Source organism: Babjeviella inositovora (genome assembly GCF_001661335.1).
Source record: "Babjeviella inositovora NRRL Y-12698 unplaced genomic scaffold BABINscaffold_7, whole genome shotgun sequence".
Classification (NCBI taxonomy): Eukaryota; Fungi; Ascomycota; class Pichiomycetes; order Serinales; genus Babjeviella; species Babjeviella inositovora.
Genome location: NW_017566844.1, coordinates 198,464 through 220,763, shown reverse-complemented (window position 1 = coordinate 220,763; position 22,300 = coordinate 198,464). Strand labels below are relative to the sequence as shown.

At 46.8% G+C, this 22,300-nt stretch overlaps 10 protein-coding genes across 10 annotated transcripts; 5 read left to right on the top strand and 5 right to left on the bottom strand.

Moving 5' to 3' along the window:
- Positions 1–2,448: 2,448 nt before the first annotated feature.
- OGG1 (8-oxoguanine glycosylase) lies at positions 2,449–4,786 on the top strand (the record flags this gene model as incomplete). The annotated part of the gene is made up of 4 exons (XM_019130827.1): positions 2,449–2,496; positions 2,998–3,041; positions 3,088–3,970; positions 4,739–4,786. The coding sequence occupies 4 exons, from the start codon at positions 2,449–2,451 to the stop codon at positions 4,784–4,786; spliced, it is 1,023 nt and encodes a 340-aa protein (XP_018984733.1).
- Positions 4,787–5,193: 407 nt separating this feature from the next.
- Positions 5,194–5,778, bottom strand: BABINDRAFT_22351 (mitochondrial 54S ribosomal protein uL29m; the record flags this gene model as incomplete). The annotated part of the gene is made up of 1 exon (XM_019131283.1): positions 5,194–5,778. A coding segment is annotated over one exon (585 nt), but the record flags the coding sequence as incomplete, so codon positions are not given.
- Positions 5,779–6,564: 786 nt separating this feature from the next.
- BABINDRAFT_13745 (uncharacterized protein) lies at positions 6,565–7,711 on the top strand (the record flags this gene model as incomplete). The annotated part of the gene is made up of 2 exons (XM_019127107.1): positions 6,565–6,584; positions 6,679–7,711. The coding sequence occupies 2 exons, from the start codon at positions 6,565–6,567 to the stop codon at positions 7,439–7,441; spliced, it is 783 nt and encodes a 260-aa protein (XP_018984731.1). The 3' UTR covers positions 7,442–7,711.
- Positions 7,712–7,989: 278 nt separating this feature from the next.
- SMX4 (U4/U6-U5 snRNP complex subunit) lies at positions 7,990–8,429 on the top strand. The gene has a single exon (XM_019129020.1). It carries the CDS (start codon positions 8,039–8,041, stop codon positions 8,300–8,302), a length of 264 nt encoding a protein of 87 aa, XP_018984730.1. The 5' UTR covers positions 7,990–8,038; the 3' UTR covers positions 8,303–8,429.
- A 371-nt stretch (positions 8,430–8,800) lies between these two features.
- ZCF30 (Zcf30p) lies at positions 8,801–11,977 on the top strand. The gene has a single exon (XM_019129019.1). It carries the CDS (start codon positions 9,201–9,203, stop codon positions 11,568–11,570), a length of 2,370 nt encoding a protein of 789 aa, XP_018984729.1. The 5' UTR covers positions 8,801–9,200; the 3' UTR covers positions 11,571–11,977.
- A 203-nt stretch (positions 11,978–12,180) lies between these two features.
- On the top strand, positions 12,181–13,391 carry BABINDRAFT_167265 (BAR and SH3 domains-containing protein; the record flags this gene model as incomplete). The annotated part of the gene is made up of 2 exons (XM_019130498.1): positions 12,181–12,264; positions 12,312–13,391. The coding sequence occupies 2 exons, from the start codon at positions 12,181–12,183 to the stop codon at positions 13,389–13,391; spliced, it is 1,164 nt and encodes a 387-aa protein (XP_018984728.1).
- Positions 13,392–13,657: 266 nt separating this feature from the next.
- On the bottom strand, positions 13,658–15,367 carry BABINDRAFT_161803 (uncharacterized protein). Its single transcript, XM_019129018.1, has one exon. It carries the CDS (start codon positions 15,271–15,273, stop codon positions 13,786–13,788), a length of 1,488 nt encoding a protein of 495 aa, XP_018984727.1. The 5' UTR covers positions 15,274–15,367; the 3' UTR covers positions 13,658–13,785.
- Positions 15,368–16,855: 1,488 nt separating this feature from the next.
- On the bottom strand, positions 16,856–17,560 carry BABINDRAFT_167263 (uncharacterized protein; the record flags this gene model as incomplete). Its single annotated transcript, XM_019130497.1, has 1 exon — positions 16,856–17,560. The coding sequence occupies one exon, from the start codon at positions 17,558–17,560 to the stop codon at positions 16,856–16,858; it is 705 nt and encodes a 234-aa protein (XP_018984726.1).
- Positions 17,561–17,894: 334 nt separating this feature from the next.
- On the bottom strand, positions 17,895–19,906 carry BABINDRAFT_161802 (uncharacterized protein). The gene has a single exon (XM_019129017.1). The coding sequence runs from the start codon at positions 19,631–19,633 to the stop codon at positions 18,194–18,196; it is 1,440 nt and encodes a 479-aa protein (XP_018984725.1). The 5' UTR covers positions 19,634–19,906; the 3' UTR covers positions 17,895–18,193.
- Positions 19,907–20,505: 599 nt separating this feature from the next.
- On the bottom strand, positions 20,506–22,216 carry BABINDRAFT_161801 (uncharacterized protein). Its single transcript, XM_019129016.1, has one exon. The coding sequence runs from the start codon at positions 22,194–22,196 to the stop codon at positions 20,922–20,924; it is 1,275 nt and encodes a 424-aa protein (XP_018984724.1). The 5' UTR covers positions 22,197–22,216; the 3' UTR covers positions 20,506–20,921.
- Positions 22,217–22,300: the final 84 nt, after the last annotated feature.

The window sequence follows — 22,300 nt, the reverse complement described above, 5'->3', positions numbered from 1 at the left end:
CTTCTGTCTGAACACTTCCTGCAACACAATCGTGTGGTCGATGCATACAGGCCACATTTGTGACTGGAACGCAAACGGCGTAGGGTTATCCGGGTCTTTTGACACCGGCGGAAGTTGGTAGAAGTCGCCGCAAAAGATGAGCTGGATACCCCCGAACGGCTCCTGGTTTTTGCGCACACCCTTGGCGATGTAGTCAAGCTTGTCGAGTAAGTCGCCGTCAATCATGGAGATTTCGTCGATAATGAGCAACTTGCAGAGCCGCCACTTTAACGAGTTCTTTTTGTTCGTGCGCACCTTCTTACACAACTTTTCCGCCGGCCCCTCACCCAAACCCACTCCCGCGAAGGAGTGGAGGGTACAGCCGCCAATGTTCACGGCCGCCAAGCCCGTGGATGCCGTCACCGCTACAGCGCCCTCATCTTTGTGGATCGCGCGCATCGCCTTAATGAGCGACTTCAACAAGATGGACTTACCCGTACCGGCTGACCCGGTGTAGAACAAGCTGACGCCTTGCTTGGCGAGATTGATCACGTGCTGTTGCTCTTTGGAAAGACAGAACGGCTGCACCGTCTTGGGGTTTGCGGGCATGTTCTCTTTAGTGACTGATACCAGCGCCAGGTCATCGGAAACGGTGGGAGGGCGCTGTGTGGCGAGCTCAATCGTGTTGTGGTAGGACTTTCGCGCGGCCACCGCGGAACTAGACGAGGAGGTCGTGATGGGACGTTTGAAAAGAGGCTGGGGATTTGGGTTGGTGCCAAAACCCAGAGTGCGCGTCAGAGGTAGATGACTGACAGACGCAGGTTGCGACGTCGTATTAACAAGTAGTTTGGGCTGCAGTGTCTGACTGGCAGGCTGGCCCTCCTCAACTAGTACCGAACCACCCTGGCTACTCACTTGACCAATCGATGCTCTGAGTTCTCTGGTCTTGCGCAGCGGGCTCTGGTCGAACAGAGACTGAGATAAATGCTCCTTGTAGTTGGCCATTCTCCACTCCTTGACGTTTTCTGGAGTTTCTGGAATGTTTCTCCGCTTGTACAAGGTTTCCGTCCGGTGCCAGGACGGCGACGAGCTGATACTGGTGTTTTGAGAGCTGTGCACCTTTATTGGGGAAGGGCAGCTATCTGCCCGCCCAGCCTTCACGTGCAGAGTGGCAGTCTGACTTCCTGGCAAAGAAACCGCTCCCAGCTCACGGTTATGTGGCATACAGGGGGTCATAGCCGGCGTGGGGGAAGATGGAAAATTTGCGTGATTTTCTCTTTGAGAAAAATAAGGACTGACTCTTATAGCAGCACACATATCCCTTTGTAGGGGCGTTGGGCTAAAATTCAAGACGGGGGTCGCTCTCAGCGAGGCGGTCGTATCCAGGCCGTTGCTCTGAGACTGTTTCGCGATATCCATCCCCTGGTGGAGCTGGGCACTGAGGACATTCATAGATCCAGAGAGTTGAGACGAGATCTGTTGAGCGGAGTCAGTACGGTCAAGGTCCAGATCTAATGCCAATGCTGACATGGATTCCACGCTGTCGGATATCTCTGGCGAGACACTTCTCGTTGGATTCTCTAATTCTCTGATTGGCCTCAGCAACGTCACATCTAGATCACCCAAGGCGTGATCTTGGCTGCGCTGGGGGCTCTCCAGCATCTTTGTAAACATGTTCATCGCAAAGCCGTTCACTGGGGAGCTGGGGAAGTTCGAGCATACTGAATCGTTCCTCAACGGTGAAGCCTTTGTCGGGGACGATGGTTTCTCTAGGATCCGCTTCATCTCTTCCTCGTCAATACTCCCAAACGACAGACTCCGGTTAAAGGTAAAGGACGAAAGGAGCGGTTTTTGCAGGTGTGGCGAGGTTCGGAAGTCGCCCCTTTCATCGGGCCAGGACGAAAACACCTGCGTGTTTTCTTTCCACGTAAGGGTCTGGGATTGCTCTTGTTTCACAAGAGGGGGTGACTTAATCTGGGTAACGACCTTATCCATTTGCAGCCTGACTCTTTCTTCCTTCGCTTCGGCCCATGAGAAGTCTTCATCGCTGAACGTGACGTCTGCTAGCAATTCAGCATTGGTGATGGCCGTGCCGTGGAACTTTTTCGGGGATAAGCTGAGCTTTTGGTCCATTCCGATAGCGTAACTCTGGATACACAAAAGGGACCTTGGGTATATTCTTCGCCCACTCGATATGGTCACAGCAAGCATCAACGGTGTCTATTCTATACCGTATCGCGCTGTGAATTATCAAATAGCAGCAAATACGACGGAGTTGTATCAAGTCAGCTAACGGACTGGTGGGGTGTGTTATTAAGCTTCAGCTAAGCACTGGCTAATGGAGTGTAGATATCTGGCAACAACCTCTGTATTGCCACACAATTTGAGTAAATTTTTCCGCGCACGCGCACGCGTAAATGATGCGTCAATTTTATCACCTGAAATAAGATCAGAGTACAGTGGAAGACAATGACAGTTACAGAGCTTGTGTGGAATCAGATCAAGATTTCCGAAAGGGTATGTAAAGAGGATACAAAAATAAAATGAGTGGGAATGGATGAGGTTTGGTGAGTGTCGCGTTGACTCCAGATCAGTTGGCGTAAGTTTAACCAGAATGACTTTGGCAATGTTATCAGACAATTTCACCCAATGTTAGCCGGTGTTAAATCCAAGTGTTAAAGCTTGGACTATCGCAATTGTCAGCCCCCAATGCTATGATTGGGTGAAACGCGAAAGGTGTACCCTAGGAACGAATCAGGACTGAGGTAAAAGTTGTCATCTAGGGGCCGGTTCTCCCCTAGAGGACTCAGATTTCACAGAGCTCGGGTTGTTAGATGCTGAAGATTAAACCTTGATACCTGTTTAAAGTCACCTTTGGTCTCCCTACTCCATATGAGCTCTCTGGGTCGCTGAAACACCAACTGCGGATTGGCCCTGAGGTTCTAAGACCATTGTCGACCTTTTTTCCTCCCACTTCAGACAGCCTCTGTCTCTTCAAGCTCATACTAACACCCACAGGAAGTTTCCCTCGCAAAGGTTTTGCGCTGCGGCCAAGCGTTCAGGTACGTCCTATCCTAAGATTGAATCTTCTTAATACTAACCCCCTAGATGGAAAAATATTGACGGCATCTGGTCGTGTGCTTTGGCTAACCGCGTAGTATTTCTCCGCCAGGTGCCAGAGGGCATCTTCTATTCCTCTCTTGGGGGCACAGAGGATTCCACGCTTGCATTTCTCGAGGATTACCTTCAGCTCTCCGTCTCTGCTAAAGCCTTGTACGAGCAGTGGTCGCAGGTCGATGCACACTTCTTGAAAAAACAGCAAGACCTCCAAGGCATTCGTATTTTGCGCCAGGATCCGTGGGAGTGCCTTGTCTCCTTTATCTGCTCGTCCAATAATAATGTCAAGCGGATCTCCCAGATGTGCGACAACTTGTGTATCCACTACGGCGACTACGTGGCTTCTTACAACGGGACAAAGTACTTTACGTTTCCTCCGCCGGCGAAGCTCGTGGCCCCCAGCATCGAGGCAGAGCTTCGCGCGCTCGGGTTCGGCTACCGCGCAAAGTACATCGAGAAGACCGCACTATTGGTGCATCTGAGTTCAACCGGCGTAGCAGACTTGCACGCGTTGCGCGCGGCAGATTATGATACCGCACGCGCTGCGCTCTTGCAATTCACCGGTGTTGGACCCAAGGTTGCCGACTGCGTCGCCTTGATGGCGCTCGATAAGCATGGTGTGGTTCCTGTGGACACCCATGTGTATCAGATTGCCAAGCGCGATTACAAATTCAAGGGAAAGGGTGAAACCGTCACGCCCCAGATCAACAAGGCGGTAGGCGACTTTTTCCGTGATTTGTGGGGCGAGTATGCTGGCTGGGCCCATAGTGTGTTGTTCACTGCGGAATTGAAGGACTTGGGGAATGGGGTTAATGTAAAGGCGGGTGAGGCGGTAAAGAGTACCAAGGTAAAAAAGGAGGAAACTTTCGAGGCTGTGAAAGCAGAGGTAACTGAGGTAAAGATCGAAACTGAGGACTCTGAGGGAATAGACATGACCATCCAGCGAGCAATGGATGCTCTGGTGAAGGTCGAGGAGATGGAGAGGCTTGAGGAGACATTATACTCGGCCACCGGGCGTCCGTTGAGAAAGAGGAGACAGATTTAACTTTAGTAGAGCCAAGAGGGTGTATAGTATATCGATATGAAGGGTAGTGATGGAATATAAAATGTTGTGTGATAAGGCCTTAAAGTTAAAGACAGTTGGATTTTAGTTGTGGGTGTTGCCGTAGATTGTAAAACTAGATGTCTCTAATTTATTTCTAGATGTCTCTAATGTATTCCTAAATGCCTTTCTAATGTATTTTTGTATTACGCTAGTCATTACTAGAATTCTACTTTGACCTACTGACTGTATTGTTACTTTGAGGAGTAAGTAGAGAATTGCAAAACGTAGATGAAAAATTCTTAGTCGAGTACATTTATTTCAATATATTTGCAGTGTTGTTTAAGGAAGTTCCGAAATACCTCATAACTATAGTACTACTTTGGAAAACTCCCATACTACATTCATTATATGTATTCGGTGCCCACACCAGTAGTTGCCAGTATGTCAGCCTCAGTCCTCCTACTTCTCCGATGCGCTTTTTTATAAAACGATGAAAGATTAATCGCCCGCCAGGGCGAATGTTTCCTCTGTGTCTTTGGAGTGGTAGGTCTGGGGCTCATACGGGGTAGTATCACCCTTTATAAAGACACAAGCCAGCTAACGGCCACTATCCGCGCTGATACCAGATTAATCGCGGAATGTTAGACTTCATTTATATGTTTTTGCAATGAGTATGGATTGCCAGTGTTTTATATTACTCACCGCTAGCTTTACAACGAGTACACCCATTAGATCTTAACCGAGACGGAATCCTAGTCTGCTATCCTACGCTCAGGAATCTGAAACTATTTATTGTGATATGTACAAGTCAGGGTTTAATTTTGTGGCGCGGTAGCAATAACCTCTTCCTCGGCGGCCTTCAAATTCTTGAAGAATTTGTAGATAATCTCACGCTCTCTGATCTCCTCGACCGGCGCGGTCATCTCGGTTCTCTTCTCCTGTAACTGCTGGAACGCTTCCTCCATCTTGGTCACAGGGTTGATAAAGAAGATGTACGACTCCCAGATGTCTCGCAACGGCAACTGCTGTTGTAACTCCTCAGACACCTCCTTAGCGTACTTAGCAGCCTTCAAGCCACCCACGTACTTAATCCCGGCGACAAAGCCGTCCGAGAGGTCTCTATCAATGTCCACCTCATCGAGGTCGGTCTTGATCCCGAACAACGCGGTCTGCAATCTGGCCAATTTAGTCTCGGCCTCGAGGTTCTGGGAGGCACTCTGTACGTATTCAGCAGAAAATTCAGCGAGGTACACGTCCTGCTCGGCTGCAAAGCCTTCCTTACCAGCCTCGAAAGCATGATGGCGCTCGCTCAACACATGTCTGATCTTCCACATGGACTCTCTGATTTTGTCGGACTGGGAGATCAAGTGGTTGTAAGAGTGGCCGTCAGCTCTCCCGATCTGGATTTCACGCGCCAACACGTTTCTCTCCCTGAGGCAGATGTACCAGAGCGAGTGGAGGTCGTCGAAAGACTTGCGACGCAACTCGGGCACCGTCCACGGGCGACCCAAGGTTGACTGAACGTCTTCATCGGTTCTGATAAACTTTTTTTCCGAAAAGAACTGCCACAACGGGTGGTCCTCGCGCACCCTCACGTTCTTTATAGTCGGCACGATCGGCTCCTTCAACGGAACGTCCGCGCGAATTCTTCTGAGCCCGGTTGTGGTGGTGGAAAACGCAGCGGTGCGCATAGGCATGGCAACGACGGCTCTGGTGGTGGACAACGTGGCGGACAACATGACGTGGTGAGGTGGTGTGGAGTTCAATCAAGATAAGTTGATTCTATCATAGCGGCCTAAATTTTTCAGGGCAGCAGCAGAGCGGCGGGCCATATCCGACGTAATGTTCGCGAACCTATAGACCGGTGACGAGAGTTTCTGCTACGGTTAACGGGTCATTTATTTTACAAGGACGAGGTATTTGGGGGTATTGAGCCCATCGGTGAAAAATCAGAGTTTCAATTTAATAGGGTAATGCAAAATGTAGGGGGCTTGGTGTCTGAGGTAGGTTCAAGCTAATGCTTGTACCACGGGCAGTGCCAAATTTCGAAACTAATTACACACTTGTGCACTTGGTATATCTGCATAGGTGATTAAATGCATTTTCATTGATTGAAATCCTGGGTGAGAATTTGCTTGAGTGCCAACGATCGGGTCCAAAAAAAAAAGCCTCAGCTGAGATTAATGCCAGTGAATTCTAAGACCTGGTAGACCACTATACGCTTTAAGAAACTAATCTCTATGGTTTACAAAAAGAGCTGTGTTCGAGCAGGTAACGACAATGCACGGTAACACATGTAGAAGCCTGCAAATCGTAAATCTCAACTCTTCCGGGTGTCTGGTTAAGCTCTAACTATCTATCCAATGCTATATGACTAAAGATTTATTATTGAGTAATTTGTTAAAAAAAGCCCCTGTCTACAGATGATTTGCCTTGCCCGCATGTATATCCTGTATCTGACCCGTACTCCATCCGACCAGAAATTTCAGGTTTCTAGATGTGAAAAAATATCTTCACAGCTCCATCTTACCAATTAGATTACATCCCATGTCAAAGTCCCAAACAATCGCTTTGGCATTTGACGTCAAGATCGACCAGTACGATCCGTCATCCAACTCGTACTTCGAGACGCGAAACCAGCTCTATCAGCTTACGAATGATTTGCTCGACGGCAACTTTGCCGGCCACACGGTAGAGGAGCTCACGGCGTTACAGGAAAAGTACGACCACCTTTCGCAGCTATACTACACCCATTTGCAGCACTCACGGTTGGAGTATATCAACAACCAGTACCAGAAGGCGGAGCTCCAAAAGAAGATTGAGCAGCAGGACGCAATCAACGACGCACAGAAGCAGCATACTGACCGTTTACGGGAGGCGATTAGACAAAATAAGCTCTTGAAGGGCGAGATTATTAAAAAAGACGTTGCTATCAAGCAGTTTCAGAAGGAAAGCTGTGAATTATCTGAGCTGGAGGTGAAGGAGTTGTTCCTGGATGTTGGGTTCCTTTCCCGAGAGGATATCTTGAAGAATGCGACGAAAGTAGGTGAGAAGGACAGGACCCCAGAAGCCCCAGAGGATGAGGATACAGCGATGGAAACTGAGAATGAGGCCGAGGCCCGCTACCGTTTCACCAAGATCAAAACAGATGTGTCGACCAGCGAAAGCAAACTCACAAACAAGTGGATCACCCAAGAGATCAAGGAAATGCAGGTTAATACCATGGATCTTAAGGAGAAGTGGCAGAAGATGGTGGAGCGGTTTGAAAAAACGGCCAACGTGTGGAACGAAGATGAGTAAGGGATTTGGGCAGAAACAAAAAGGGTAGTGTCGCAAGTGAAACCGCTCACGTTTTGTATCGTTATTAAAGGATATTTGTCTACGGTAAGCTGGGAGCTACGGTCTGTCGCCGTTTTGTATAGTATAATGAAAGAACTAGGGTAGGTTACCGGGATAAATAGAACCCAAATGAACTTAGAAGAATCTGAGAATGCCGCGGTTCATTTAGGATATATGTATATAGAGATTATCAATAATTTCTGTCGGTTTAGGAACCAGAATGAAACTTGGAAGAGAAAGGGCTTGTGATGTAGTACATACAAAACACTTCCAGCACAAGACTCCACGATACAAGCGAATCATAAACATGGCGTTTTTCACCTTGATTATGCGTATTTTCTCAAATCCTATTACTATCTCTCTTCTTACCTTAAATTGAATTTTCTAGATTCTTTTTAAACAATTCATCCCCTAATTGCATTCAATTTCAGCTCTCCTATACACAATACTTGGTCGTGCCTGCACCATTGTCACTTCTAAACTCACCTTCTACTCCGATAAAGAAAGTAACGCTTGGCATATTCCGCTTCACTTTTGTCACCATCCATCTATCATACCATGTCCGAATCAGACTATTCTGCCGAACCGCTCGACCTCATCAAGTTGAACTTGGATGAACAGGTGTACATTAAGTTGAGAGGTGCTAGAGAAATGGTGGGCAAGTTGCAAGCCTACGATTCGCACTGCAACATGGTGTTGAGTGACGCCACCGAAACGATTTTTGAGGTTAAAGACAATGAAGCCAATACCAGAAGCGTGTCCAAGAAATCCGAAATGATCTTTGTCAGAGGCGACTCTGTGATCTTGGTGACTAATCCTTAATTAGAGGTGAACGATTCCCCCGTCCGGGGTGACGGGTCGAAACCGAATACCTAGTGATGCTCTGGTTTGAAGCGTTGCACCTCCCGTGGTGCCTGTATATTATCTAAAAAGCGGTGGTGAGGATGGGTTAACCGCATTATCTCTGTATAGAAAGTCTTACATCTGACATCTCGAATAGTATGTAGTAAATTTAGAATGTGTGTCCAGGGAGGCAAGCTAATCCCTGTTTCAGTAGCGGACCTCTTGTAGTTTATTTTAACCAGTGATACGATTCATGGTTTCGGATATTTGAGATAATAGTGTTCAACCCATCTCGGTGACACTCCGGTAGTTTCGAGGTGCTTATTTGAATGAAAGTTAATTTAAGTTATATTAGGTTCATCCATAGATTGTAGCAACACGATCAATGACTACTGTTGGTTAGGCACGCGGCAGCCAAAGATAAGCTGAGCACTGTACATCACGTTATCCCGAATACACTATAAAACTTTGGGCTTTTTTTTACCCCTATCAAGTGACGTCGACGGTGAATCCTCTACCAACTATTCTTCAATAAATTTATACTTATCTGAACCTATACTTATTTGTCCTCCACACGGTATCACGTACCCCTCGATGACTACCCCGGGCGCCTGCCTCGTGGCAGAAATTTATTCCGATCGTCCAAATACGGAAAACCGCTGCAAGCCAAATTCTTTTCAGTCAAGTTGCCAATCGCAAAAGCTTGTACCTGATCCCAGGCCTGATAAAACTCCAGAATCGAGTTTACATACTTAAAAATTACACCCACTGTTATTGTGAAAGAAAAAAAAGTTGACTGTCTGGCAGCTATAGAATCCGCTCAGAGGCACAGACATCTCCACTCTTAAGGGCACAGACTCATTCCATGGTCCTTGACATGTCGAAGAAAATCCCCGAACGCCGGACCAAGCCATGTCAACACTGCAAAAAGTCAAAGGTTAAGTGTGTCTATGCAGATACGCTTCCATGTGAGAGATGTCTTAAGAACAAGCTCGAATGCTCGTTTGACGGCCCCATCTCAGACAGCCATGGCGTGAACCTCCCGCTGATCAGTAACTTGAGTCTACCGCTGCTCCCTCATACGTTTCATTTCCCGAGCACACTTCTGCCACCGGTCAAAACACCAACGCCAGTGCAGATGCAAGGCCAGCCAAGCCTGGTCTTGATGTCCAACCAAAACCTGATTCTGATTCCCACTCAGCGAAATCTGGTTCTGATTCCCACTCAGCAGAATCCGGGCTTGAAATCGAACCAGGTCCAGCCAAATCTGATCTCCCTTCCCCCCAGCCGAAATTCCTCCCTTCCTTCTTCTCGAAATCATTCCATCCAAAATCACCTCCCTCACATCCCAGTCCCTCTTACAACCCCCCATCCAACACCTCTCCCAAACTCTCTCCCAAATTCCCTCCAACATGCCCTTCCATCCCAGAGGGTGCCCGCGTACGACTCCGATGTATGGAAACACGAAGTTGAACGAAAGTTGGACACGTTTAACGACAAAATCGACGACTTGGTTGGTATCATCCGGTTACAACAGCAACAGATGGCTCTGTTCCAGGCAGAGCAGCAGCGGATCTCGTTAGAGACAGTTGACCAGCCACGTTTGTCTCCCAAACGCCGACTCGAGCCCCAGCCCACCCTCACAGAAGAGGAGGAAGCCAGTATCGATACGCTTTTCTCCAAGTTCTCGGCCATGAACAAGAAAAAACGCAAAATCTCTAATGGAAACGCGATAAAGGCTGACGTAGACCTCGAACCGGGGTTGCTCAAGCTTCTGGAGGCCCAAGAGCTCTTCACCTTCTTTGATAAACACATTACCCCCCAGCTTTTCGGTTTCCAAATCCGTAATTATGCCGGCCGTACGGCAATCCTAGATACCTGGGACAGCTGTCCGTTGCTCATTGTCTCAATCTGCTACATTGCATCGATCCACCACCCGAGCTTGTCCTCCCGTTCCTGCGGATTGCTCGCAAAGCTTGAAATATTAGCTGGCCGCTTAATGTACGAGATGCCCACGCTGGAGGTGAACATCTTTGACACGATTCTCGCGTTGTGTTTATCGAGCTTTTGGCTCTCGCAGAAGCGGATGTTTGTCGGAATTGCGTTGCAATTGGCGAACCTCATGGAGCTCAATGTGAACACGACAGACGGAGGCACGTCTTTTCCCGGGATCTCAAAAATTCTCCCGGGAAAGCGCCTGAACGGGGCACGGATCACCAAGAAAGACAAGCTTAAGTTGTGGTACTTGCTCTACATCTTGGACGGCCACCAGAGCTTGATGACCCACAAACAGCCATTAATCGACTCAAACGATTTGACCTTGATGGGCAGCCAGAATCTCTTACTCAGCAGTACGGAGACCCAGATAGAAGAAAACACGACGGAAAACACAAGAGTCGAGGCGAGTGATGCGTACTTCGACCTTCGCTTGGTCTCTCAAGTGGAATACAACCAAGCGATCCATTCCATCTTCACCAAGAAGGGTCGCACTTCCTGGAACCATCTCCTCGACCCCGCAAAGTTTGGCTTTCCCGCGCGCTCCAATTTAGACCTTGACGCATGGATGGTCAAGTGGACGGTTGATCTCAAATCAAATTCCTCTGGCCATGTGTGGTCGTCCAAGTCCACGTTGTTGTACTACCATTTTGCCAAGATGTACATCAATTCGCCCGACTTCCAAGAGGAGACGAGTCCAAACCCCGACACTTTGCTCAAGGCGGATGATTCGGATGACGAAGAGGACATGCTCATAGGCTTCAATTCGGGTATCAGCAAAGAAACCGCGTCCGAGCTCGGCGAACATATTTCTCTTTCTTCGGCTAAGCTAGTCATTAACACCGTGTGCGGTGACAAAGACATTCTGACAGCACTAAAGTACGTGCCAGTGCACATCTACGTGATGGTGTACTACGCAGCGTCGCTTCTCCTCAACCCTTCGGCTGAGCAGAAGGAGAAGCTCATCCTGAGTGAGACGGAACAGCAGGAGTACTTCCAGAGCTTAAAGTCGATTAAGCTCTTGCTCAAGGTCATGGAGCAGAACCAGCCAGTGGATGAAGCCTTGGGGAAGCAGTTGGTAGACACCCTTCAAGACTTGTTCAACAACCGCATGGTGGAGCTAGAAAAGCAGTTGATGGACCATGCTAACTCGGCCAAGGTGGAGGAGATAATTAGTGATAACGACTTCAGCGACCATGATGTGAAGCTGAAGATTGTGGCATGGCCGGGATACGACCACGGGCATCCATAATGCATGAGCAGCCTACCCTATACTGTGGGCTAAATTAGCCTTCAAACACCTATGCCTAAGTCCTTATAAGGTTATAAAGATTTTATTTCGGGATTCATCTTGTGTGAGTAATCCAGTCCAATGTTTTACGGCTATTCGATGGCGTTGGTCTGTCTGCACACACAACTACAATATTATACGAGTTGGTACAGAAACTGCGTCATAATATTTTTCGATTTTATTCCTAACCGACTCAAATTCTCTTTGATTGTTTATCGTCTGGAATATTATCAAATCTTAAAGATATTTATGATATGCCCAGATACTTTTGTAAAGGTTGTCCAACATTCGATTTGGGGCCGTCCGGACACAGTAGCACTCTTTTACGAGTTATGGTTTTATCCGATAAATCTATCCTGTTTATACCCTATTCTTGTAAACACTAATATTGCAATTTTACTAAGAATGTGCTTCCTTTGATTAATCTGGGTCCTTCCAAATGTTATGGTCTCACAACCTAGTTGGCAGCTGCATCATGCGTTTGTGACATGGGGCTGCAGATGCTGACTATAAATGCACAATTCCAGCAAATTATTCAAGCCCCAATCCACATTCCTAGCTTAATCACCCAATGATTAACAAGATAAGCCTTCCACCTATCCGGCCGGAGAGCCTTAACTTCAAGTGGGCAGACGTCAAGCGGACAGTGGTGAGGGTAAGTACTTGCGTATGCACGTCACAAGGCATACTGACAACATTTAGGCCCCGCAGATTGTCAGACACCGTGCGAATGTGGGGATCCACACGGTCGACGATGACTACGACTACTATCAGGCGCAGTTGACTGAGCTCGAGCGGAGATTGGTGTGCTTGGAGAAAACCACCCTTAAGTACAGCGAGAGCATCCAAGCTCTCCTGACATCCTCTGTTGCCATCGGTCAGCAGTTTAAGCAGGTGTTTAGTTCAGACTTGGGCCGTGTTTCGGAGGCGCACCCAAGATCTCCAATACCGGACGAGCTGTACCAGTTATTCGCGTCGGCTGACAGGTATATAGACGGGGTAAGCCACATGGAACCGAAGCTCGCTCAGGAGCTTGAAGCATGGGTCGGACAGGTACAGTTGTCTATCCAGAAGTGTCTTGCGTTGATAAAGCCCATCAAGAAATACACCCAGGCGAGGAACAATTTCTTGGTGGATTTGGACCGCTACACCAACTACCACGAATCGGTGAAGAAAAAAAAGGAGTTAAGCACCAAACAGCACCAGTCCATGATCAGTAACGAGCGCAAAATGGAGGTTTCCCAGAGCAAGTACGAAAACGTGAATAACATGTTGAAGAAGGAATTACCCATTTTTTTTGAGCTTGTGAAGCAATTCATTGCGCCCATCTTTACCGTGACGTACTTTCTCCAGTTGACAATCGTTTACCAGATTAACACCAACCTCCACTCGATTAAGGACGATTTCAACATTGACATGGAAGAGCTACTAGGCGATGAAAGTTATGCGAATTTGGTCATGTACCATGAATTCAAGTATGCTGGAGCCAATGATATTATCAAAAACCTTTCAATTGTGAACTTTCACGAAACATTTTTGAACGATTTAGCGGGTATCAGTCCTCGTAGTCCTTTTTGTGGTATGCCAGTAAAAGCTGAATCGCCAGCCAGTCTGGAAGAGTATTGTGTGGCTGTTTACTCCTTCAGGGCAATAGAGCCAAGCGACATCTCTCTTAAGGTGGGTGATGTGATAAAAATTTTGGACAGGTCGGGGGAATGGTGGACTGGTGAACTTCAGGGCCAGCGAGGGAGTTTTCCCGGTAACTACGTAAAGCTGATGTAGTATCAACACACGTAATAATAAATCGATCTTGCTGGTTATAACTAATTATCGGTAAAGGTGGTTACAAGTCTCAACAGCTTTCTCAATAGTTGCCCCTAAGCCATCCCACGTGCAACTTTTCCTCAGTCAAAGTAGAGTATAAGAGGTAGGTCAATGATACCGTTAATCCCTGGGGATTGTTCCGTTGGCCCTCCTCGCTTAGTCCATTCTGACTTGGTCTACCATCTCCGGAATCGGTATAACTTAAACCGTGTGCTGGCAATGACGTCAACTTATATTACTAAACCCCCTACGTGGAAAAAGGTATCCTATGTATATCAATTAGTGAAGACAAAATAAACCAATAGAAAGTCTACTGGTGATGCAAAAACAGAATATAATCAAATTCACCCAATCAAGTCGCTAAGTTGGGGTTGATAACCCGAGTTTGGAAGTTTACAGCACACGCCCCACTGCAAAACTTACGCTTGATAGGAATATCCGCCTGTTCCAAGATTTCCCACCATTCCATCACCTCCGCAACGGGCTCAATTGTCAACTTCTCACATTCCCCACATGTTGCCCCATCAAAGGCAGTGGCATAGGCCTTCACAACCCTGTTCTCAAGCGTTCTGCCTAGCCCAGAGTGCCACTGCTCAAACTCTCGCTTCATGGGCATGTACTTCACCATGGACCTCAATGCAAGCTCTGAAAGCTTGGGAACCATTGACCGAAACCCCTCGACCTCAGTGCTCGCCATCAACGCGGACAACGAGGATGAGGCCCGGGAAAATGTATTCCAGTGCAACTGCGTGACGTACTGACGACGCTTGTGCGGAAGCACTGAATCGGGCAGGACATGGGTGATGGCAATGGCATACTCCGGTACAGGGAGAAGCTTGTAGTTGGGTCTGACGGTGAACGTGTCCAAGTTGTTCAAATGCAAAATGTTGTGCGGAAGGAAGGACAATTTGTTGTGGATGAGCGAGAGGTAGGTCAAGCCGGTGAGCTTGCTGATGTTCCCGGGAATTTCGTAGAGCAAGTTGGAGCGCAAACTAAGCACTTTCAAGTGTTTTCCAGCTTTGAATAGCTTTGAGTTAACCGTCCGCAAGCGGTTTTTAGGAAAGTGGAGCTGCACCTCGGTTCCCTCCACCACGGCCCCTACGTCGGCAATGTTATCCGGGATTTCCGTCAAACCGAGCGAGTCAAAGTTAAAGTTCAACTGCTTGCTACCTGCGAATAGTGTGTTATCAATAAGCTCTCTTGCCACCTCTAGGGGATTCTTCTTTGTGTGTATGCTCTGGCTGAAGATGTCCGGCTCGGACGATTGAAAGTGCCTGTGCTTGATCTTGACGCCACCAAAGCGATCCCAATCCATTGAAACGGAGTTATCGTCCGAAGAAATGGCTTTGAAGGGATACTGTGTCACTCCATCGTGCTCAGAGGTGGGAACCACCGTCTGCTGGCTCAAAAACGCGTCGTCCACAGCCATGGGATCCTCAACCACAAAAGTTTCGTCCATGAAGTCGTCGCTGAAATCGTCGACATACCGTGGGGGAGAAGAAGGCGGGGGTTGTTGGGCCAATAGATCGTCTTCGTTTTCATCAAAGTCTCTGGTAAACGTGTCGCTGGAACTCATACTGAATCCCGTGGTATCCTGCTTCCGCTTCGCGGGCTTCTGGTACTTCTGGGAATGGAATGAATTGTCACTGCTAAAGGCAGAACTGTTTCCCTCCATCCGCTTTCGCTTCAAGGCGTTGTCTTGGGTGCTTCCACGGGTGTGGAAGAAGCTTCGGGCGTTTTCGTCAATCACCGACCTCTCCCGGGGCACAGTGGACAAATTCACACGGTCATTACCGGTGTTGTTGTTGAACGCGAGCGGTAGCAATCCTCTCTGGTTCATGATGCGGTATATGGGGGAGGAGTGTAAGGGGAAGTACCCAGTATTATTATGCTGGGGCTTATATACATCGTGTGTTTTCTCCTTGTGACCTTAAATCATGCATGTCAATTGGACACGAAAGCGAGCCTCGAAGGAGAGCTGCGTGCGTTTTAGCGAGCGCGTTTTTAGCTGTTATCGGAGATTGGCGTGGATTGTTACATGAGACAATGCCGGCTAAGTATCAGTCCCTAACTTTGGGAGTACTTGAATCAACTTGACGATAGTATGCAGCGTGTTATATTTATCGGTCATATTTTGTCTCACAATGCTGTTATTCTCTCTGTACTTATTCTGTAGAAACAACAACTACTGAAATGATTCATGTGTAAGAGGACTAAAAAAATTGAATATAGTTTGGGTGATGAACAAAGATCTGTGGCTCCTAACATTCCTTATTGAAACTCCTGTTAGCAACACCTGTTTTGTTTATCCCGTCTGATTACATCCCCCTACACGATTTAGCAGTTGATCTTTAGTTCTAATAGTGTGCAACCGTGTAAATATTACAAAAACGTAACATCAAGGTCTGCGTCTATATAACATATGAGTCCCCAGCAATAACTAAGGATTGAGCCGGCTGTATCTAAATGAACACAGCACATTAAAATCTCAGTCCAAGAAAAAACTTAGTTGATAATCAGATGAAGAGGTTGAATAGATGGGGAAAGGAGCTTTATAGGTTAATATCCTATAGCCTGAATGGTTTGTGGATATATGGATGCAACAGAGGTATCACTGACTCGCAATATTAACTGGTACTCATACCTCAATGCTGGAGGTATCCATTTTTGCTAAGCCGTTGGTAAAATGGGCATTACCTTACGAACAAAATTGCCATGGAGGAGATCTGCATTTATGTAATACCCTCACATTTTAAGAAGATGCATAATTACAAAGCTCACCAATGTTGGTAAAGTTATCGCAATCAATGGGTACTGGATCATCAACATCACCGCCAGACAATCTAACTGCAAATGATCATCTGGATCGATGTTTGTGTAAGTCGCGGTAATAAAAACCAAGCTTATAGCGTTTGGCAATCCCCACGCAAGAATGCAGATAAAGCGCAACATTTTGACATCACTGCCAAACCGGCCAATGCTGTACAACCACCCTGTAATCAAAATCCCAATAATTGGTAAAATAACCAATCTTACAAGAGAGAGTGAAAAGGCAGTCCACAAGAACCCTTCCGGTATGGACGTGATCGATACCCGGGATATGGTTCCCTCTAAGACAATGAGACCCAAAGGGATGCACGCCCCCACGTACCCCGTAAAATCCATGACAAAGCTCAAAGCTGGATTTCCATAGGGGGCAGCTGGTAGTGATACCTGGGAGATGGAATTTTGGATAAATAGCGCTCGGACCCACGGAATCATGGATATGGTGATGCTGGCTATCAACGAGATTGATGTTGGCATTAGGAAGTTCTCAAACAACCGTTTCAAGAATGTAGAATCTCTTTGGTCATACCAGTGCTTGAAAGCGTTCGGCTTTGTCTGAAGCTGGGTCTCATACGGAGGCTGGCTTACTTCATAGTTCACATGGATCGAACGTTCAACCGGCAATGAAAGTATCTTTCAACCGTGAAATGGGCTAGTTCTGGCTCTAAATTCCCATGCTTCCTTTTGAGGACTTTCTGGGATAACTTCTCGCTCTCTAATGACACCGAAATTTCCAAGTTTTCGTCCCGAGACATATCTCTTTCTTCGTCGTTCGGCATAATCTGATCTCTGAAGTCGTGCTCAACCAAGCGATAACCACCCAAGTTGAATTGATAAAAGATAAATGCCGCAAAGAAAATACAGATGTAGGCAATTCCACTGTCAACCTCCTTCTGTGAGAAGACAACACCGCTATTCAACGCTTGCACATACACGATAGGCAAGTCAGCAATGTTTGGGAAGATTCCTACCGCAAATAGACCCCCTGTCCATCTTTTGAGAGACTTGGTAGCCTTACCCACAAGAAAGCTCAAAAGGCCCCCAGTGGAGACGATTACGGTCGCGAGGAAGAAAATGATCCCGATGGTCTTGATAGAGGAGGTGGTAATACTGGTGATTATCTTGTTGAAAATCAAACACGGGATGATGATTGTGATAATGACATCCGAGAGGTTCTTGGATGTCTCTACCGTAAGGACTTTTCGCTTGCTTAGGATAACGCCGGTTCCCATGAGCAAGTAGATTTCGAACATCGGTTTCACCGCTGTGTATATGACGCTGCTCAAAGTGACTTCGGACATTGGTATACATGCAAATTATTGAGTGAGGGTCGCATCGGCTGTCTGTCTCTTTGGTCTGAGGAAAGTGTGCATATATAGTGAAAATTCCTGTATCAACGGGATATGCATGCAGCTTAGACCCTGGCGCACTCTACCACAACGGAAAGGTGGTACACACTCGGCACCATTGTATGGTTGAAACCGCGAAAAAAAGGAGGAGATAGCATGGTTCGACTGAGGAGTACTCCATATAATCCAATGAAAGCTTCTACCACGCTTCTACCACGCTTCATCAAAGTGACACAACTCGGAACGTCTACCGAGGTTAGATGAATATGTGTATGTATACCCCCACGGCGAAAATCCTCCCCCACCGCTTATCATGTACACCCCCACGCATACAAATTTCCCCGCGTAAAGATGTTTCCAGGACACCGGGCCAAGTTAAATATATAGAGCCCACTTTATAGCTTATGCAATATGTAACTCATAATATTATGTAGTAGAGCGGGCCATTACTTACGGTCTCTGAAAGCAATTTGGTGTCTCTATAAGTTCTTGAGGTTATTATGGGATTTATCCCCTGCAAGAATGTTTGCTCATGTACAACGCATATGCACATTGAATGATCAAATGTTACACCCCCCGGCTTTCTCATATCTTGAGAAGGTGTTTAATAATGAAACTGACTAGTGTTGGCAACGTTATCGCCATCATTGGGTATTGCACAAGTAACATCACGGCTAAACAGTCCATCTGTAAGTGATCCTCCGAGTCGAGACACGTGTAAAACGCGGTGACGTACACCAAGCTTGTAGAGTTTGGCAATCCCCAGGCAATTATGGATATGAATCTCAACATCTTACTGTCGTTGCTAAACCAGCCGATAGTGTACAATCTCTCACTGATCAAAACACCGAAAACAGGTAAAATGACCAATCTTACGAGTGAGAGGGAAACGGCAGTCCACATGAACCCTTTGGGAATCGACCTGACGGACAACCGAGAAATGGTTGCACCTAAGATTATAAGGCCAAACGGAATGCATGCACCAACATAGTCTGTAAAATCCATGATGAAGCTCAACGGTGGATTGCCATCGGGGGCAGCTGGTAATGTAACCAGCGAAATAGAGTTCTGGATAAATAGCGCCCTAACCCACGGGATCATGGATATGACGATGCTGATGATCAACGACATTGACGTTGGCTTCAAAAAGTTTTCGAAAATTTGCCTCAAGAAGGCAAACTTTCTCAAGCGGAGCCAGCTCTTAATGGTCTTGGAACTCAGCGGTTTGGCCATGGACTGCACATCGTAAGGTGTGTGGTCCGAAGTCACTCGCCCCAAATTGAGGGACTCTTGGATCGACTGTGGAACAGGGTACCCGTTTTCAACGTAAATGTCATGGTGCACCTCGCTTGGTGGCTGAAAGTTTTCGCTGTATCCCTCGGAGGAAGTGTGTGATGCCGCCTCGCTCTCGGCAGAAACGGTTGGAGACAAGTTTACATTCTTCTCATTAGAGATTAGCCGTGAGCTTTCTTGCTTGTTTTCTTCGTCCCTCTGCTTAATCTGATCTCTGAAATCATATTCAACCAACCGATAACCACCCAAGTTAAACTGGTAGAAAATCTGAACGGCAAAGAAAATGCAAATGTAAGCCACACCCCTATCCACCTCCTCTTGTGAGAAAATCACCCCGTTGTTTAACGCCTGCACGTACACAATGGGCAAATCGGAAATGTTGGGAAAGAACCCAACCGCAAGTAACCCGCCGATCCATCGTTTAGGTGACCTGGTAATTTTGGCAACAGCATAGCTGAGGAGCCCACCCATTGCGAAAAGCACGGTTCCTAGAAGGAAAATGATACCGATGATTTTGATGGAGGAGGTGGTGATACTGGTGATGACCTTATTGAAAATCAAGCATGGAAGGATAAGCGTCATCACGATATCCGAAATGTTCTTGCTTGTTTCCACAGTGAGGATTTGCTTCTTTGCTAGGAAGAAGCCGGCTCCCATGATCAAATAGATCTTGAACATTGGCTTCACCGCGGTGTATATTACACTTCCTAGCGTGACCTCAGTGCTGGACATTGATAATAGTTATTTTTGAGAGGACCCAGGGTGGTTTTGATAATCTTACCAGCGTATGAGTTTGCAAGCTTAATCTCAAATGATTGGACGCGTAATTGGAACAACTATAGAAGAAAACGAGTGCTGATTTTGAAAAACTCTAGCCGCGGGGGGTGGCTATACTTATACAACCTGCTTTTATCGAGAGGAATAAGTTTGACATGTACCCCCACGCGTTTATGCATGCGTCTCCCCCGCGCCACACGTTAACTGGAGCATGCTACGCCGTTCCGCTACCCCCGTTAAGAGCCACATAAGCCTCAGAGTGTTAGTTTCGAAGCGGCGCGGGATTTTAAGTTCCGCTCTGAGATAGGTATCTTATACCGCTGGTTAGATGGTGGCATCTCAATTTCTTGTCTTCCCAGGTATAACCGAATGCGATCAAATTTGGAACCTTGGTAGTATCTTTAAATCCTCTACAGGCTTGTTGACCGAGCGTAAATTCCGTGTAGGATTCCATTCCAACTAAGTGATTATGTCAGCACATTGCAATGCCGCCGATGCTCCAATTCTAATGCGTATTCTTGTTGCCTACAACCTAACACAAGTCTGCTGTTTTATCATAGCACCGTCTGCTTAGACAACGACAGCTCCCTGACTATGTTGAAAGAGCAATAGAAATTATCGATACCCCTCTGACAAGTCAAAGGCAACACACCAACAGTAAATCTGAGTTTTTGACTTAAGTTATAATCGGAAGCTTAAGCACGCGGCATACAACATTTCACTTGTGATGTAATGTAAACGCGTACATTTTATGATGCAATGTGGATGTATGCTTTTGCCATAGCAAAATGAGGCTGGTTCACTGGGCGTCTAATCAAACCTTCGACTCTGCTATAAATACTGTATGGATGCCTACTTTATATTGAACACAAAGCTAATCTCAATCATCTTTTTTATTAAGTATGAGTGAAAAGAGAGAAATATCAGACCGTTTGATGATAATAGGGGCGGTGACTCTAACCTCTATTGTGCTCTTTGTGGTATGCACCCTCCCAGGGGTCATCTTCATGGCATTTTTTAATGTCAAATTTGTTAAGCCTTCCAACCGCTGGAACTTTCTCGCTATACAAAAGCGCTCTTGGTGGAGCTCCCCCGTTCAGCCACACTTCAAAGATGAAGAGAGTGTACTTTACGCTGTGCACCACGACGACGGCCTGATACATGTCCGATACAATCCGTCGCCAAATGTAATCCCGGGAGACGACACTAAATCCTCAGAGGAAGTTCCCAGAGTATGAGACTTCTACTCCGTTCCTTTGTAGCTTCTCCAGCGCTCCATGGTACTCATAGCAGCTTTCCAGTTCTTTGTGACACTTTCCAACTCCGTCTTCAAGCTCTCGATTTCTTCATTCATCAATACTTTGTCGTTTTTATCAAAATTGCCCAACTTTTCGTTAAATATAGTTTGTAGGCGGATAGTTATCGAGTCGGAAGCAGTCTTGAACTCCTCCATCTCCTCAATCATTTCGTCTAAGGTCTTTGTAGGATCTTTCTGGCGGCGTCCAGCCTCAAGAGCTTCGTCTGCCTGCAAGTACGTGGCGATATCCGGTAACTTGTCAATAATCCGGTTGTTGGTTACTAGCAAGTCCACATCCTGGAAGTAGCGGCTCAACGATTTGTTGAACCTCAAGAACTGTGAATTTTCCGAGAGCAAGTTGGTAATCAAGTTTGCCAAGTCTACCATCATCTTCTTAAACTCCTCGTTCACAAACGTACTGCGGCCATCATCCAGCGATCCATCAGCCGAGTGCAGCCTCTGGACCTGCTGCTCGTAATTGAAATTGATCAACGACGGATTGTTTCCGTAGATCACGGACCCTGTTAGCGGTGAAGAGGCGATATTTGCATTTCGTGACGCAGTCAACCGTCTGTCTAGTAACTTGTCTTGCATTGTGGTCAACTCTACGTCCTTCCTCCTCACCTCGTTGTCGTACTTGGCCTTCAAGGCGGTGCTGAAGTTTTTCAACTGTTTGACCTCCTTCAAGGTAGCGCTATGCAAGGTCTCGAGTCGCTTGATGGTGGTCTGTTGGGATTTGGTGTGGCACGTAACTTCCCCCAAATCTGTTGTTTGTTGATCGATCTTCCGGTTTAGCTGGTCAATTCTGTTCTTCATCTCTTTCTTCTCTTGCTCGTGTTCATTAAGAGCTTTGAGGAAGGCTTCTTTTTGGTGTTTAGTTTCATCGATTTGCTGTAGCAAGGAATGGATCACGTTAATCACATTCTTGTCGTTGTTGTATATTCTCCTGGTGATCTGGAGGTCGAAGGTGTCATCCTGGCTATCTTCCGCGAGCTCTGGTGAGTCAACTTTTTCTTCAAGGAAAGGATTATCCTCCCCCACTGAAACGGGATTCTGCTTCTTTCTCTTGCGGGTACTGCCACCCTTCTGGCCTTCCAGTAGGGATTCCCAGTCAATAGAGTTGAAGAGCAACTTTTCAGGAAACCCTTTATTCAGGAGATTGGCATTGATCAACTGCGAAGCATTCGCCACTGATTTGATATCGTTTTCTGTGACAGGCATGGAGAGGTTTTGAGACAAGGATTGTTGGGCTTTGGTGTATGGGGGAATCACCAATACCTTTCCATAGAAATTTGAAAACTGTAAACAAACCATGCAAGATGTCA

What these genes read in the sequence shown, in the direction of transcription:
- BABINDRAFT_161803 (XM_019129018.1), bottom strand. Translation starts at nt 15,273, where the DNA reads ATGAACCAGAGAGGATTGCTACCGCTCGCGTTCAACAACAACACCGGT.
- BABINDRAFT_161802 (XM_019129017.1), bottom strand. Translation starts at nt 19,633, where the DNA reads ATGTCCAGCACTGAGGTCACGCTAGGAAGTGTAATATACACCGCGGTG.
- BABINDRAFT_161801 (XM_019129016.1), bottom strand. Translation starts at nt 22,196, where the DNA reads ATGCCTGTCACAGAAAACGATATCAAATCAGTGGCGAATGCTTCGCAG.
- SMX4 (XM_019129020.1), top strand. Translation starts at nt 8,039, where the DNA reads ATGTCCGAATCAGACTATTCTGCCGAACCGCTCGACCTCATCAAGTTG.
- ZCF30 (XM_019129019.1), top strand. Translation starts at nt 9,201, where the DNA reads ATGTCGAAGAAAATCCCCGAACGCCGGACCAAGCCATGTCAACACTGC.